The 18,673-nt window shown below is 48.8% G+C and overlaps 1 protein-coding gene across 5 annotated transcripts in view; it reads right to left on the bottom strand.

The window, feature by feature from the left end:
* Window positions 1-18,673, bottom strand: part of LOC139279771 (arf-GAP with SH3 domain, ANK repeat and PH domain-containing protein 2-like) — a 102,906-nt gene that overhangs the window by 23,856 nt on the left and 60,377 nt on the right. For all 5 annotated transcript variants that reach the window (XM_070898977.1, XM_070898974.1, XM_070898973.1 and 2 more), the window contains exons 10-16: window positions 17,972-18,075; window positions 16,714-16,783; window positions 10,690-10,777; window positions 10,169-10,217; window positions 6,787-6,953; window positions 4,453-4,586; window positions 1,321-1,415 (exon numbers count right to left, since the gene is read on the bottom strand). In XM_070898977.1, the coding sequence (XP_070755078.1) occupies window positions 1,321-1,415; window positions 4,453-4,586; window positions 6,787-6,953; window positions 10,169-10,217; window positions 10,690-10,777; window positions 16,714-16,783; window positions 17,972-18,075 (707 nt within the window). The remainder of the gene's footprint in view (window positions 1-1,320; window positions 1,416-4,452; window positions 4,587-6,786; window positions 6,954-10,168; window positions 10,218-10,689; window positions 10,778-16,713; window positions 16,784-17,971; window positions 18,076-18,673) is intronic.

The following is an 18,673-nucleotide window of genomic DNA, read 5'->3' on the forward strand; positions in this document are numbered from 1 at the left end:
GTTAGGCCACAGCTAGATTACTGCGTGCTGTTCTGGTCACCACATTACAGGAAAGATGTGATTGCACTAGAGAGGATGCAGAGGAGATTTACGAGATTGTTACCAGGACTGGAGAATTTTAGCTATGAGGAAAGATTAGATAGGCTGGGATTGCTTTCTATGGAACAGAGGAGGCTGAGGAGAGACTTGATTGAGGTGTATAAAATTATGAGGGACCGAGATAGAGTGGATAGGAAGGACCCGTTTCCCCCTAGCAGAGAGGTCAATAACCAAGGGGCATAGATTTAAAGTAATCAGGGGGAGGTTTGGAGGTGATATGAGAAGAACGTTTTTCACCCAGAGAGTGGTGGGGGTCTGGAACTCACTGCCTGAAAGGGTGGTAGAGGCAGAAACCCTCACCACATTTTAAAAATACTTGGATATGCACTTAAAACGCTGTAACCTAAAAGGTTATGGACCAAGAGCTGGAAAGTGGGTTCAGGCTGCATAACTCTGTCGGCCGGCACGATGGGTCGAAATGGCCTCATTCTGTGCCGTAAATTTCTATGATTCTATGTTTGTGGGATATTGTTGTGTGCAAATTGGCTGCCGTATTATCTGCATTGCAACAGTACTTCATTGGCTGTAAAACACTTTGGAATGTCCCGAGGTCCCAATGGTAGAGGAATTAAGAACTCGGGAGCATAATATTAAAATCAGAGCCATTCAGGAGTGAAATCAGGAAGCACGTTTTCCTCACAACGGGCAGTGGAAATTTGGAGCTCTCTCCCCCACAAAAGGCTGTGGATGCTGGGGGACAACTGAAGCTCTCAAGACTGAGAGCGATAGATTTTTGTTGGGCAAGAGTATCACGGGATATGGATCTAAGGCAGGTCAATGGTGTTGAGGTGCAGATCAGCCATGGTCTAAGTGAATGGCAGAGTAGGCCCGAGGGGCTGAATGGCCTCCTCCTGTCCCTATGTTCCTAGAGGAGCCTCTGTCATACAATTCAGATTCCACCCAATTTTATTAAAACAAACTTACAACAATATTTACACAGCAAAAACACCCAAAGGCACTTTGGAGTTTTGGTGGGACCCACAAGTGGAGAAAGGCTGTACTTACCGTGACATTAATGATGATGCAGAAAAACTCCGGACCTGGTTTTGTTTACTTACCCTGGTGGCACGCACACTTTAATTCCATGACAAACGCACATTGAGCAACTTGGTTTAAAGCCCTTCCGCTTACATTCCTCGGCCTCTGTGCTTACAGTATTTGCCGGGTCAGATATTAGTTACAAACCCCATTTCACATCGCTGGCCCGAGTGTGGTACTTACATGTCACTAGTTGGACTGGGTTTTACACCACACTGAGCTGGCAAGCTCACCTCGAAAATCTCATTCAACCTCATGTTTCCGATATTATCGGCAAGCTGTGTGAAGCAAGATGGCACCAGGTTAATGTCACACATGGAAAGCCCAGCAAGTTAGTTGTTGAATAGATTAGTGTCCACAGGGTTACCAGGGCACAACGTCACCCAAACACCTGCACACACTGCCACCCCCTGAACCCCCACACACCGTGCCACCCCACACATGGTGCCACCCCTGTACGCAGACCATGCCACCCCTGAACCCCCACACACCGTGCCACCCCACACGGTGCCACCCCTGAACCCCCACACCGTGCCACCTCTGTACACAGACCATGCCACCTCTGAACCCCCACACACCGTGCCATCCCTGAACCCCCCCCCCACACACACACCATGCCACCCCTGAACCCCTCCCACACCCACCGTGCCACCCCTGAACCCCCCCCCCACACACAGTGCCACCTCAAAACCCCCCCACACACACAGTGCCACCCCTGAACCCTCCCACACAGTGCCACCCCTGAGCCCCCACATACTGTGCCGCCCCATGAACACCCACACACACATAAACCACGTCACCCCAGAACCGCGACACACTGCCACCCCACCGGTCATTGCACCAACCCACCGTGCCATCCCATCCACAGTGCCACCCCTTGAATCCCCCACACACACCATGCCACCCCACCTCCTCACCATGTCAACTTCACCCAAGTCGTTGCACCCACCCACACACCATGCCATCCCCCGCTAGTGTTTGATTGGTGATGGATGGCGCAAGTCATGTGCACTTTGTACTGTAATTCTTTTATGGTTGCAATTGTTACTTTTTTTTAAAAAAAGCAAGCTGTTTCTTATTGAATCGATAGTTAAAGAATAAACCTGGCCCACACACCACACCATCCCCAGCCCCAACGTGCCACTCCCACCCACATCGTGCCACCCAGAACCACAGGGCCCTGCCAACCCCTCACCATGTGACCCAGACCCCGTTCACCAGGCTCACGAGTCACCTTGACCATACACAGACACACACAGCCACTCACGTTACATGCCAGCAGCACCAGTGCTCCCTACTGCTCAAGGATTTGAGTGAATGGGCACAGAGCCAAGACTCAGCGGTAACATGTCACCTGGCAGCATTTAATTTCCAAAGCACAGCACAAATAGCCTATCCAGAGGAGGCCTCACGTGAGACGAGGAATGAGGAGCATTCTTTGTCTGTTTAGCTACACTCCGGGATAAGGTGATCGCAAAGCTTTGCCGTGAAAAGCTTCAACTTGTGCAATGAGCAAAAATCACCTGACAACAGGTATTTAAAAGGAAGTTCAGTCTACTGGGAACTCCGCTGATGGGATCCATGGAAAGATGCTGTGTGCAAGACAGATTAGGAAGATTGCAGATTCAGTCTGCGGTCTGTGCGGAGTTAGCCGATCACAGGTAGAGCTGGACAACTGCACTTGGCCTGTGGAGCATGGGGGAGGGGCAGGAGCGAGGGAGAAAGGAGACAGAATTCTTACTCCTGCTGACTGGGAAATGCTTGCATGTTGGGCTCGCATGCGATGCCCTCCAGAGCTGAATAGTCCTTGATACTCACTGCTGAGTCTCACGATTAATGGCATTTGGGGGAGTTGACTGGCCAGAGAATCATCCATGGTCAAGGAGTTGAATATAACCCACACCAAAAACAAAAGTTTGGATGGAGTGAACACATTTTCATCCTAACCTCTGGTGCTTGTGTTTATGTGACTGGTACATGCAGAACCTTACCTCACTGATGAGACTGGAAACTAAAAGAAACGTTCAGTTTATGAGAAGCACAAGGCAGATAATCTCATTACCCTGCAGTTAATTACAGCCCCAGAGCCAATGACGCACTGGGTTTTAACTCTACTCATTTCAGGAAGTGGGTGAAAGAAGACAGATACTTGCCAACGTATCTCGCCTTGTAGCCACTGTGCCTCATGAATCCTCTACATCAGAGCTGGCACATGTCTCGGCCCGATCTCAGACAGGAGCGGAGCGATGGGGAGGTAGAGAAGCAACAGCGTGCAGATGAAATGTTCCCCGATGATTTGCAGGGTCAACAATCAACTTGACAAGGTGCTGAGCCAGAGAGGACAGGAGTGCATCAGGTCTGAACCACAGTCTGTGCTGGGTTACTTATCAAGTTAGGGCAGTATAACTGGTTCCAGAGTTTCCAGGCTGGGTGACGTGGTAAGGAGGAGGAAAATAATAATGGATCCTTCTCCCAAGTTAAAAAAAGTCTCTGGTAATGAGGGTCAAGGTTGGCTACGATGCCCCAACAGTCAAATAGCCTGTTGACACCAAGTATCACCCATGGCTCAGTGGGTAGCACACTTGCATCTGAGTCAGAAGGTCATGGGTTCAACTCCCACTCCAGAGACTTGAGTTCAAAATCTAGGTGGACGCTCCCAGTGCAGTATTAAAAGGAGCTGAAATGTTAAACCAAAGCCCTGTGTGTCCTCTCAGGTGGACAGAAAAACAGCCCACAGCACCATTTGAAAGACATGAGGAATTCTCCCACCCACCTTGAAGGACAAGGGCAGCAGGCGCATGGGAAAACCACCACCTCCAAGTTACACACCATCCTGACTTGGAAATATATCACCGTTCTTTCATAGTCACTGGAACTCCCTCTCAACAGCACTATCGGAGTACCTTCACCACACTGACTGCAGCGGTTCAAGATGGCGGCTCACCACCATCTTCCCAAGGGCAATTAGGGATGGGCAATAAATGCTGGCCTTGCCAGCGATGCCCACATCCCAGGAATTAAATTTTTTTTTTAAATCACTGAAAAACAGATTATCTGGTCATCATCACATCGTTGTTTGTGGGAGCTTACAGTGCATAAATTGGCTGCCTCGTTTTCTACAATACCAGCGACTCCACTTCAAAAAGTACTCCATGAGGTGTAAAGTGCTTTGGGACATCCTGAGGTCGTGACATGCGCTGTAGAGATGGACATTCTTTCTTTGACACTTAGGCTCACTGATGATGAATGACTAGTTGCAGGAGAGAAGGAGAAAGAGGAGAGAAAACCGGGGGGGGCGGGGAGATTGGAACGTACCAAAAGTTCAGACGTGCTCAGTACATCCAGCATGAGAGATTGTATCCTGGAATAGTGCACACCCAACTCTCGATGAATCCCAGAACATTCAATGCAGATGACAATACCCAGATTGGTGGAGAGCCAAGTGGGATCTAGAACGGAAACAGAACACAAGTATAATCAGCCATTGCATCAAAGCCTTTGAGCAAAGTTCAGCTGTATCCAACATGCCAGCCCCTTCCACCCATCTCCCCCGATCTTGGTTTCCCAATGTAGCCCACCTCAGATGTTGGAGCAGATATGCAAATCCATCCAAGCTCGGAAACATTTGGACCCGCTCAACCGTAGCCATTGGCTCTTTAATATTCAAATCCCTCCATGGCCTCAACCCTCCTCATCTCTGCAACCTCCTCCAGCCCTACAATCCTCAGAGAGCTCTTCATCCCTCCAACTCTGGCCACTTGTGCCTGCCCCACTTCCTTCACTCCGCCATTGGTGTCATCTGTCTAATTAGTGAAGGCAGCACCTACTGACAGCTGGAAATCAGCGTACAGTCAATGCCACCCAAGAGGCAGGCATTCTCCTGCACGTGTCCAATGCTAGCTCCTTAGTGGGAGCTGGCAATGAGCCAACAACAACTTGTATTTATAGAACACCATTAATGTAGTAAGACATCTCAAGGGGCTTGACAGGAGCATTATCAGTCACAATTTCACACCGAACCACGTGAGATATTAGGACAGATGACCAAAAGCTTGATCAAAAAAGGAGGGGGGAGAGGTAGAGAGGCAGAGAGGTTTAGGGAGGGAATTCAAGAGCTTAGGGCCTAGGCAGCTGAAAGTACGGCTGCCAATGGTGAAGCGATGAAAATCGGAGATGCGCAAGAGGCCAGAATTGGAGGAGAGCAGGGATCTCTTTGGGTTATAGGGCTGCAGGAGATTACAGAGATGGGGAGGGAAGAGGCCATGGAGGGATTTGAAAACAAGGATGAGAATTTTTACATTGAGGCGTTGCTTAACTGGGAGCTTAATGTAGGTCAGCGGGCACAGGGGCGATGGGTGAACGGGACTGGGTGTGAGTTAGAACACAAACAGCGGGCACAGGGACGATGGGTGAACGGGACTGGGTGTGAGTTAGGACACAAACAGCGGGCACAGGGGCGATGGGTGAACAGGACTTGGTGTGAGTTAGGACACAAACAGCGGGCACAGGGGCGATGGGCGAACGGGACTTGGTGTGAGTTAGGACACAAACAGCGGGCACAGGGGCGATGGGTGAACGGGACGGTGTGAGTTAGGACATGGGCAGCAGAGATTTGGATGAGCTCAAGCCAGCTGTATCCATCTTTTATTTAGAAGGATAGTGTCAGAGTTGTGCACTAGTCTGCATGCTCCCGCTGACTTGGCATGTCTCGGTTTAGCTTTCCACGGTGGTCCTGTCAGTTTAGGTGAAGGTAGGTACAGGGAAGGGGGCTAATGGTTCCAATCCTTGGTCGTCACTTGGTCTGAATAGGTTCAGGTGGGCATGAGCAGGTGTGTTGCTGTTAGTTTGGCTCAGTTAGTAGTACTCATGCCTCACAAGGATCGGGGAGTCGAGCCCTGCAACAGAACACGAGCTCACAATCTAAGCTGCCATTCTATGACAGTATTGCGGGAGTCCGGCCATATCAGAGGTGTGGCACTATACAGAGCCCAGGTGCAGGCGCACATTAAAGATCCCACAGAACGGGAAGTTCTCCCAGTGCCTTGGTCAACATTCATCCCTTAAATAACAATTGCAGAAATAGATTTAACTGGTCATTCATCTCATGGTCATTTGTGGGATCTTGCTGTGAGCAAATGGTAGTCATGAAGCGCTCTACGTGAAGCAGTTGGAGATATAATAAAACACCTCATGGACACAAGTTCTTGTCTCTTATAAAAACCCAAATACAGCCAACCAATCTGGACAGGGTCTCACCAAGTGAAGTAAGGAGGAGCAAAGTACCTTTGACCTATAACTCTTCTTATTGATGAGCTCAAAAGCTCTACTTGTTATGCCCGAATAAACACTCGAGCTGATGTGGCAATATTTATTTATTTCAGACTCTGGAACATTGTCAAAGGTACAGCAGTCAGAGACCTGGAGTGCCATTACTGACGTATGCTTACTCCCAGCAGGGGGCCCCCCTAGTGTTCAAACAATGTGGTGCAAGCAGAAAACCATCAACCTACACCCTCCATTCCCCAACAAAAACCCCAAAGCAGGAGCCTGCATTGGGGAATGGGGGTCTACTGGCATTAATGAAAGTGAGTAATCCCACCCACCCCATGCCAAAATGGGGCAGATAGGCTCCCGATAGGAGACACTCACCTGCTGCCCCACAGTCGCAGCACACCTCATTTCCTGCCATCCCTTTGACCTCAGCGATGACCGCTTTGGTCAGTTCCTGCACCGTGTCATTGCTGCCGTTGCTAATGTCTCCTTTAAAGGCATTGTTGAGTGCCTCCTCTTTGCTGTTCTGCAACACAGAGACCCACCTGAAAGCACAAGAACACATACACAGGCCATCAACTCTTGGGACCCATGTTCCCTCTAATTTTGTGTTTCATACATGGTCCCTTTAAATTTGCTGCACGGTATCTCTTCCAGCGACTCGCGAGCGGCCTGCGCGGGACCTGACCATCGATCGGCCACACACACCTTAGGGGCAACACTGCTTGGGAATTGCTTAGACGCGATCAATACCATGTCAAGCCACTCCAGTAACCTTGTTGGATATACCTGTAGTTCAGTGCCAGTAAGCATTTAAATAGTTCATCAATCATAGCCAACTACAAATTTGCCCTCACTCCACACGCAGCAACGGTGAAATAGTTCTGCCCGTAACGTATTGGCTATGGGTGGCAGAAGGCTGTGGGTTCAAGTCCCACTGCAGAGATTTGATCACAACAATCTAGGCTGACACTCCCAGTGCAGTACTGAGGGGGTGCTGCACTTTCGGAGGTGCAGCCCTTCAAATGAGATGTTTAAACCTCTCAGGAGGACATTAAAAATGCTACGGCACTATTGGAAGAGCAGGAAGTTCTGGCAAATATTTATCCTTCAACCAACATCACTAAAACAGATTATAGAAACATAGAAAGTAGGTGCAGGTGCAGGCCATTTGGCCCTTCGAGCCTGCACCACCATTCAATATGATCATGGCTGATCATGCAACTTCAGTACCCCATCCCTGCTTTCTCTCCATACCCCTTGATCCCTTTAGCCGTAAGGGTCACATCTAACTCCCTTTTGAATATATCTAACGAACTGGCCTCAACAACTTTCTGTGGTAGAGAATTCCACAGGTTAACAATTCTCTGAGTGAAGAAGTTTCCCCTCATCTCGGTCCTAAATGGCTTACCCCTTATCCTTAGACTGTGACCCCTGGTTCTGGACTTCCCCAACATTGGGAACATTCTTCCTGCGTCTAACCTGTCCAATACTGTCAGAATTTTATATGTTTCCATGAGGTCCCCTCTCATTCTTCTAAATTCCAGTGAATACAAGCCTAGTCGATCCAATCTTTCTTCATAGTTCAGTCCTGCCATCCCGGGAATCAGTCTGGTGAATCTTCGCTGCACTCCCTCAATAGCAAGAATGTCCTTCCTCAGATTAGGAGACCAAAGCTGCACACAATATTCAAGGTGTGGCTTCACCAAGGCCCTGTACAACTGCAGTAAGACCTCCCTGCTCCTATACTCAAATCCCCTCGCTATGAAGGCCAACATGCCATTTGCCTTCTTCACCGCCTGCTGTACTTGCATGCCAACTTTCAATGACTGATGTACCATGACACCCAGGTCTCGTTGCACCTCCCCTTTTCCTAATAGGTCACCATTCAGATAATATTCTGCCTTCCTGTTTTTGCCACCAAAGTGGATAACCTCACATTTATCTACATTATACTGCATCTGCCATGCATTTGCCCACTCACCTAACCTGTCCAAATCACCATGCAGCCTCTTATACATCCCCCTCACAGCTCACACTGCTACCCAGCTTAGTGTCATCTGCAAACTTGGAGATATTACATTCAATTCCTTCATCTAAGTCATTAATGTATATTGTAAATAGCTGGGGTCCCAGCACTGAACCTTGCAGTACCCCACTAATCACTGCATGCCATTCTGAAAATGGCCCGTTTATTCCTACTTATTTATCTCTTCGCTATTTGTGGAAGCTTGTTGTGCGCAAATTGGTGACATTATAACAGTGACTCCACATCAAAGTACTTCATTAGCTGTAAAGCACTTTGGGATTTCCTGAGGTTGTGAAAGGCGCTATATAAATGTAAGCCCTTTCCATTGGTTTTCTTTCTGCCATGATACACAGAATTAAAAACCAGCTATGCACAGTTCTGGTCTCCATATTACAAAAAGGATGTCGAGGCACTGGAGAAGGTGCAAAAAAGATTGACTAGAATGATACCAGGACTGAGAGGTTATACCCATCAGGAAAGATTGAATAGGCTGGGGCTCTTTTCTCTAGTAAAGAGAAGGCTGAGAGAATCTTTAAAATTATGAAAGGGTTTCATAGGGCAGAGGTAGAGAAGATGTTCCCACTTGTGGGGGAGACCAGAACTGGGGGCCATGAATACAAGATAGTCACTAATAAATCCAATAGGGAATTCAGGAGAAACTTCTTTACCCAGTTGTACAGGGCCTTGGTGAGGCCACACCTGGAATATTGTGTTCAGTTTTGGTCTCCTAACTTGAGGAAGGACATTCTTGCTATTGAGGGAGTGCAGCGAAGGTTCACCAGACTGATTCCCGGGATGGCGAGACTGACATATCAAGAAAGATTGGATCAACTGGGCTTGTATTCACTGGAGTTCAGAAGAATGAGAGGGGATCTCATAGAAACGGTTAAAATTCTGACGGGTTTATGCAGGTTAGATGCAGGAAGAATGTTCCCAATGTTGGGGAAGTCCAGAACCAGAGGTCACAGTCTGAGGATAAGGGGTAAGCCATTTCGGACCGAGATGAGGAGAAACTTCTTCACCCAGAGAGTGGTGAACCTGTGGAATTCTCTACCACAGAAAGTTGTTGAGGCCAATTCACTAAATATATTCAAAAAGGAGTTAGATGTAGTCCATACTACTAGGGGGATCAAGGGGTATGGCGAGAAAGTAGGAATGGGGTACTGAAGTTGCATGTTCAGCCATGAACTCATTGAATGGCGGTGCAGGCTCGAAGGACTGAATGGCCTACTCCTGCACCTTTTTTCTATGTTTCTATGTTTCAGTGAGTGGTTAGAATGTGGAACTCGCTACCCTAAGGAGTAGTTGAGGCAAATAGCAGAGATGCATTTAAGGGGAAGCTAGATAAATACATGAGGGAGAAAGGAATAGAGGGATATGTTGATGGGGTTTGATGATGAGGGGCGGGAGGAGGCTCGTGTGGAGCATAAACACTGGCACGAACCCGCTGGACCGAATGGCCTGTTTCTGTACTGTAACTACTTTGTGGCTTCACTCACAGAAAATGGCCCAGTTGGTCAATGCATAAAGCCCTAAATTGTAGATACCACGCTCGCTCGGCATAGGATTGTGCCCAGTCTTCTCAGCAGCGATAATCCGAAACTCAACAAATTAGCAATGGCTGCCTTTGACTTCCTGCCCTCCTACACTCCAACATGGCAACATGCCAAATGACAGGGGTTCCACTGTGCACAGCGTGCAATGTCATACACAAACCACCCTTTTACTCACACTTGACATTCTTGCTCGTCTTCAGCCTGGAAGTGGTACGTTCGATTATCTGCACAGAAATAAGAGATGCCAGGGGTTAAAGGACAGCGGCACAGCTTCAACTCAAATCTTGCAAATCCGAGCATCAGGCCGACACTCCCAGCACAGTACTGAGGGAGGGAGCGCTGCACTGTCAGATGTGCCGTATTTCAGATGAGATGTTAAACGGATACCTCATCTATCCTCTCAGGTGATACAAAAGATTCTATGGCACTATTTGAAAAAGGATAGGGGAGTTCTTCCCAATGTCCTGGGCCAATATTTATCCCTCAATCAACTAACTGGTGATTTATCTCCTTGCTGTTTATGGGAGCTTGCTGTGCGCTAATTTGCTGTCACGTTTCCTACATAAGCGCCTACACTTCAAAAGTACTACATTGGCTGCAAAGTACTTTGAGACATCCCGAGGTCCTGAAAAGGTGCTATATAAAACGCTAGATCTTTTTTTACCACATTACATGCCGTGCATTAATCCCACTTACGTGTTATAAGATCAAAGCATTTTTTTTCCTCTAGGTTTGGCTTCACCTGGCAGGTCAGCAGGTTGAGTTTGGCCGGAGGTCTGTTGATCTGAACAAGATTGCCAAAAGAAAAATGAGAAATACAGAACAGGAACAGTCAGCAATAACACAGAGCCAACAAGGAAAAGTTCCTTAAAACTCTTCCCCATGTGAAGAGGCCACTGTCTCGCCGCAGACTTGTTTATTTAAAAAAAAAACTGAATATTTCACTTCCAATGTCTTTAGGGCACGGAGCAATTGAATTCAATCAACATCTCTAAAAATAGATGAAAAATAAATCACATTGCTGATTTGTGGGAACTTGCTGTACGCAAATTGGCTGCCACTTTACTGACATAACCATGTTCAAAAGTACTTCATTGGCTGTAAAGTGCTTTGGGACATTCCGAGGTTGTGAAAGGCGCTATATAAATGCAAAGGGGATGGAGTATAAAAAGCAGGGAAATCTTGCTACAGCTATACAGGTTGAGCGTCCGCAATCCGGAGTTCCAAAATTCGGAATGTTCGGGAATCCGGACACCGGGCCGATCCGTGGCAAGGTCATCCGGAAATCGGAAAATGTTCTGAAATCCGGATTCTCCCCGCCTCGGCGGCCTGACTCCGCTCGCCCAGACTTCGCCCCGGCCCTCGGCAGCCCGCCACGGCCCGACCTCACCCCGGCCCTCGGCGGCCTGACTTCCGGGCCGACTTCGCCACCACTTCACCCGCCCCGACTTTGCTCCCCCCCTTACCTCGGCTGCCAGACCCCATCTACCTCAGCCCAGGCAAAAACGTTCCAAAATCCAGAAATACCAGGAATCCGGAACGGCCTCAGTCCCGCGGTTTCCGGATTTCGGACGCTCAACCTGTACAAGGTATTGGTGAGGCCACACCTGGAGTACTATGTGCAGTTTTGGTTTCCATATTTACGAAAGGATATACTTGCTTTGGAGGCAGTTCAGAGAAGGTTCTCTAGGTTGATTCCGGGGATGAGGGGGTTGACTTATGAGGAAAGGTTGAGTAGGTTGGGCCTCTCATTGGAATTCAGAAGAATGAGAGGTGATCTTATCGAAACCAGATCTTACCCAGAGAGTGGTGAACCTGTGGAATTCTCTACCACAGAAAGTTGTTGAGGCCAATTCACTACATATATTCAAAAGGAGTTAGATGATGAAGTCCTTACTACTAGGGGGATCAAGGGGTATGGCGAGAAAGCAGGAATGGGGTACTGAAGTTGCATGTTCAGCCATGAACTCATTGAATGGCGGTGCAGGCTAGAAGGGCCGAATGGCCTACTCCTGCACCTATTTTCTATGTTTCTATGAAACGTATAAGATTATGAGTGTACTTGACAAGGTGGATGTGGAGAGCATGTTTCCACTGATGGGGGAGACTAGAACGAGAGGGCATGATCTTAGAATAAGGGGCCGCCCATTTAAAACTGAGGTGAGGAGAAATTACTTCTCTCAGAGGGTTGTAAATCTGTGGAATTCGCTGCCTCAGAGAGCTGTGGAAGCTGGGACATTGAATAAATTTAAGACAGAAATAGACAGTTTCTTAAATGATAAGGGGATAAGTGGTTATGGGGAGCGGGCGGGAAAGTGGAGCTGAGTCCATGATCAGATCAGCCATGATCTTATTGAATGGCAGAGCAGACTTGAGGGGCCGTATGGCCTATTCCTGTTCCTATTTCTTATGTTCTTATAAGTCTTTCTTCCTCCAGATTATATCGCAAAGGCTGCATAGCCCTTAGGCATATCCCAACGGGTCACTCTCCTCCCTCCCCTCACCCACAAACGGGTACACTTGGGATACCCCCACCCAAACAATTCAACAAGTGAGAAAAATGGGCAAATGCCACATTGCAGTGGATTGTGGGGAAATCCCTCCTGCCAGTTGTCCCTGCTCCTTACTGGGGCACAACTTACCCAAGCCGCCACTATTCAGGTCTGAGCTTTGACAATGAATATCTGCAGGTTATTTGACCATGGAGTACATCACAGCCATGCCACACACACACGCACACATGCGCACACACCCCCCCCCCTTCCAGTGTGGGCTGCTCAATATTAACACTCAGCCGGAGTTTGCAGAGATGAGCAAAATACCTGCAGAAATTGCAGAAATGAACGCTGGGGGAAATCGCTGGAAGCTGAAGTTCAGCGAGTTCATGTGGAGCACGTATACAGTTCATACACCAGGACGCCACCGATAATGATGAAAGTGCTCCTCAATGGCATCCCAGTATCAATGGAGCTAGACACAGGGGCCAGCCAGTCCCTGATGGGTATCAAACAGTTCGAAAAGTTGTGGGCGTCCAAGGCCAGGAGGCCAAAATTATCGCCGATTGACACACAGCTACGGACTTACACAAAGCAGATCATTCCGGTGCTAGGCAGCGCCACGGTAGTCGTGACCCAGAAAGATTCGGAGAACAGGTTGCCACTCTGGATTGTCCCAGGGGACGGTCCCGCACTACTGGGGAGGAGTTGGCTTGCTGTCATGAACTGGAAATGGGACGATGTCAATGCAATTTCCTCTGTGGAGTGAGTATCATGCTCACAGATCCTGGACAAATTTGACTCATTATTTCAACCCGGCATCGGCACTTTCAAGGGGGCCAAGGTAGTGATTCACATAAACCCGGACGCCAGACCAGTACACCACAAGGCCAGAGCGGTGCCGTACGTGATGCGGGAAAAGATAGAAGGCGAATTGGACCGCCTGTTGAGGGAAGGCATCATCTGGCCAGTCGAATTCAGTGACTGGGCGAGCCCGATTGTGCCGGTGCTCAAGGCAGATGGGTCGGTCAGGATATGTGGCGATTACAAGGCCACCATCAATCGGGTGTCACTCCAAGACCAGTACCCGCTACCGAGAGCGGAGGACCTCTTTGCGACGCTATCCGGTGGCAAACTTTTTTCAAAATTGGACCTGACCTCAGCTTACATGACCCAGGAGCTAGCGAGTGAGTCGAAGAAGCTGACCACCATCACGACACACAAGAGGTTGTTTGAGTACAACAGATGTCCGTTCGGGATTCGCTCGGCCGCCACGATCTTCCAACGAAATATGGAAAGCCTCCTCAAGTCGATTCCAAGGACGGTGGTTTTTCAGGACGACATCCTCATTACGGGTTACGATACTGAAGAACACCGAACACCTCCACAACCTGGAGGAGATGCTACGCAGACTGAACCGGGTAGGGCTGCGACTGAAAAAGGCAAAGTGCGTCTTCCTAGCTCTAGAGGTAGAATTCCTGGGGATGAGGGTAGCAGCAGACGGGATCAGCCCTACTGCGTCCAAGGCGGAAGCGATCCAGAGAGCACCCAGACCCCGTAACACGACGGAGCTGCGTTCGTTCCTGGGGCTCCTGAACTATTTTGGTAACTTTCTTCCCAAATTGAGCACGCTGCTAGAGCCGCTACACGTGCTCCTACGCAAAGGTCGCGAATGGGTCTGGGGGGACAGCCAGGAAAGGGCTTTTAATAGAGCACGCAATTTGTTATGTTCCAACAATCTGTTAACGCTATATGACCCATGTAAGAACTTGTGTTAACGTGCGATGCGTCGTCCTATGGTGTCGGGTGTGTTGCAGCATGTCAATGCCAATGGTCAGTTACAGTCGGTAGCTTATGCCTCCAGACGTCTGTCCCAGGCAGAAAGGGGCTACGGGATGGTAGAAAAGGAGGCGCTCGCATGTGTATATGCGGAAAAAAAATGCACCAGTACCTGTTTGGCAGGAAATTTGAGCTGGAGACAGATCACAAACCCCTAACGTCCCTTTTGGCCGACAACAAGGCCATAAATGCAAACACATCGGCCCGCATACAGAGGTTGGCACTTACGTTAGCCACCTATGACTACACAATTCGGCACAGACCAGGCACCGAAAACTGCGCCAATGCACTCAGCAGGCTCCCACTAGCCACCACTGAGGGGGCTACCGAGCATGCTGCTGAGATGGTCATGGCTGTTGAAGCTTTCGGAAGCAAAGGTTCACCCGTGACAGCCCGTCAGATTAAAGTCTGGACAAATAGAGACCCGCTATTGTCTCTGGTCAAGAAATGTGTCCTGAATGGGGACTGGGCAGCCACGTACAGGGCATGCCCTGAGGAATTTAAACCATTTCACAGGCGCAGGGATGAACTCTGGATTCAGGCCGATTGCCTACTGTGGGGAAACCGCGTAGTCATGCCCCAGATGGGCAGAGCGGTGTTCATCAGAGAACTCCACAATGAGCACCCGGGCATTGTCATGATGAAGGCAATTGCCAGGTCACACGTTTGGTGGCCAGGGATAGACGCAGATCTGGAACTTTGTGTTCGCAGGTGCAACACGTGTGCCCAGCTGGGCAATGCGCCCAGGGAAGCCCCCCTTAGCCCCTGGCCATGGCCCGCCAAGCCTTGGTCACGCATCTATGTGGACTATGCAGGTCCTTTCATGGGAAAAATGTTTTTGGTTGTAGTAAATGCCTACTCCAAATGGATCGAGTGTGACATTTTAAATTCAAGCACATCCTCTGCCACGGTAGAAAATCTACGGGCAATGTTTGCCACCCATGGTCTACCGGACATCTTGGTCAGTGACAATACATGCTTCACAAGTACTGAATTCCAGGACTTCATGGCAGGCAATGGAATCAACCATGTCAGAACAGCACCGTTCAAGCCGGCCTCAAATGGCCAGGCAGAACGAGCAGTGCAGATAATCAAATAGGGGATGCTCAGAATCCAAGGGGGTTCCCTACAATGCCGCTTATCACACCTCCTGTTGGCCTATAGATCCCGACCACACTCGCTCACAGGGGTTCCAACCGCAGAGCTGCTAATGAAAAGGACACTCAAAACCCGGCTATCCTTTATACACCCCACCATGAAAGAAATTGTCGAGAGCAGGCGCCAGCCACAATATGACTACCATGACAGGAATGCGAGGGCACGATGTATTGATGTAAATGATCCTGTTTTTGTCCTCAACTACGCTGCAGGGCCCAAATGGCTCGCAGGCACTGTGATTGCCAAAGAAGGAAATAGGATTCTGGTAGTTAAACTTACCAATGGACAAATCTGCCGCAAACACGTGGATCAAACAAAAAGGAGATTCAGCAACCCCATAGAAGAAGCAGAGGAAGAACACGATGTAGAGTTCACTCCACCACAGGTGACCGAACACCGGAACCAAAGGGAGGAGAGCCCAGTCACTGTGAGCAGTCCGGACAGGCCTGAGGCACCGCAAACAGCAGACACTCAGGCCAGCGCCCAACAACCGGAGCCCCAACTCAGGCGCTCTACAAGGGAGCGTAAACCACCAGAGAGACTCAACCTGTGATCCCAATAAGACTTTGGGGGGGGGAGGTGATGTCATGTATTCAACCAGCATTGTAACCCATGTATAAACTGACCTAAGTTGTACACTGTGAGAACAATGACCACTAGGTGGGAGACACTCCTAACCTGGACCTTCAGGTATAAAAGGGGAAGCTCCACCCACCTTCATCACTTGAGTGCTAAGGAATAAAGGACAGGTCACAGACTGACCTTCTCTCAAGCATGGGCCTCGTGTGCATTTATACTGTGTAGTAAGGACGTATCAGGAACCTTGTCAGATTTGTTGTCACCTCTCTCTGTATGTGGGAGTGCTCAGAATATGCCCCAACAATCCCACTCAGATCGGCTAACGCATACAGACCGGGATCAAACCCATGGCGTTCCCGGTCTGTGTGGGCTCAGCTACTCACTGGGAAAATGTCCTGATGTGAAGCGACAGGAGCACAAGTCATTGCCTGGAACAGGGCCGCACACACAGCTGGAACCACCAGCCACTTTCATCGATACAGGAACCCTTTAGTGTCAGGTTATGGGAGGAATTTCATTGTACATTCAATAGCGGTGTCAATAACAAACTGCAAAAGAAAAACCTTGGCAGTAAGTGCTTTACTTACTGCACTGTCCGATATCATAAGGTTTACTCGTGCTACTGTGCGACATCATAAGGTTTACTTACCGTACTGTGCGATATCGTAAGGTAACCGTATTTAACTCCACATTTCCTCTTCTGCCACACTCTTCGGATCCTGACAGTTGAGAAAGAGAGAGCAGCATTTGCACCAGAAACAACAGATTTACAATTGAGTTCAACTGACAGGGGGCGGAGCGGACTGTGCATTTTCACAGACCTTTCATTTTACCGCATCAGGTCCAAAAACGGTTCCCGTTTCATAATACAAGAATGGGTTTCAGAGCACTGGGAGAAGCAACTTGAACCATGAATGGGAGTCAGAATTCATAACTCTGTCTCGCTGCCATCCTATCCTCCAAGGCTGCAGCAGGTCTTCACAAAGGTGCCAACTGGGAACCTGCGCTGTAGGATCAGCTCCACCTGCTGGCTGCCGCAAAAGGTGGTCACCAGCGCTTCAGGAGCTGCTGAGAATCCAAGTTACGAAAGAAGTTCTACTTGTTGGAAAAGGGATAACTCTGTAATGGCCCCATGACCGTCCCTGGAAATGAAAATCAGCCGGGGTGTAAAACGGTGGTCCATCTGTTACTGACCGTTTTCCGTCCAGTGGCAAGAGCGAAAATTCATCCGTACGAATGGAATTGGCAATGTTCATCCAGGGAAATACACAATGGTGAAGGGTTCCCTATACCAGAGGACATCGGTTAAAAATGGGGAATGTGGAGTAATCAGGAAAACCCCATTTAAAAGGGCGAGAAGGGTTGTGGATTAAGTTAAGGAATGGCCATTGAAAGAAATACAAGTGGATTCAAGAAACAACTGGATGTCTTTATGGACCAAGGAAAGGTTTAAGGGGTATGGTGAAAAGATCATAGAAGGCGGACACTCAGCCCATCGTGCCTGTGCCGGCTCTTTGAAAGTGCTATCCAGTTAGTCCCACTCCCCCGCTCTTTCCCCACAGCCCCGCAAAATTTTCCTTTTCAAGTATTTATCCAATTCTCTTTTGAAAGTTACTATTGAATCTGCTTCCACCAACCTTTCAGGCAGTGTATTCCAGATCATAACAACTCGCTGCCCCTCATCTCACTCCTGGTTCTTTTGCCAATTACCTTAAATCTGTGTCCTCTGGTTACCAACCCTCCTGCCACTGGAAATAGTTTCTCCTTATCTGCTCTGTCAAAAGCCCTCATGACGTTGAGCACCTCGATCAAATCTCCCTTTTAAACTTCTCTGCTCGAACGAGAACGGTCGAAAAGGGACAGACACACACCATGCTGGGATCTCGGAGGCTCTTCCCATTTCTTACCCATCGCTCTTTTTGTACAGAAAGCCGGATTTTTCCGTGCCGTACAGGCGGTTTCCTGGGAGCGGGTGTATGCTATAGCCGGAATTTTTCCGATTCAAACATTCCTAAAAACACAGAAACAAACGTTGGAAATCGAACATGGGAAGTAGAACTGAGCAGCAACCCCACCTCGCCAGGGCAGCCCGCAGCAGAATCATAGAGGGAAGGCACAACTAAATACAACTCGTGCAACGTTAAGAATGAGCCTTAAATGGGATGCACATAAATATCAAACATATCCATAAAACAGAAAGATTTCAAAATTTAAATAATTGGTGGGAGGGGATACATGGACAAGCTGCATGGACAGAGAGCTCTAGATGTGTCTCAAATTCCTTGAGTGTCTAATCACAAGATAAAAATGAATGACAGGTCATTCAGCCCATTCTATCCCTTCCATCCAGAACAAATTACAGCTACCCACCCCCCAACCCCCCAAGCCCCACCCACTGCAACATTCAACCATTAATGATCCCGGCGTTCCTTGGCCTCCTCCTCATCATCATTATGTACATACTGCCCCCCAGTGGCATCGCCCACTGACATGGGCTCAGCTTCCACATGTTCACGGATGACACACAGCTCCATCTCTCTCAACCCCTCCACCACCTTGGTGATGTCAGACTCTTTATCAGATGTCCATGAAATTGCATGTGTAGCAAT

This window comes from Pristiophorus japonicus, chromosome 14 (assembly GCF_044704955.1).
Source record: "Pristiophorus japonicus isolate sPriJap1 chromosome 14, sPriJap1.hap1, whole genome shotgun sequence".
Lineage (NCBI taxonomy): Eukaryota > Metazoa > Chordata > Chondrichthyes > Pristiophoridae > Pristiophorus > Pristiophorus japonicus.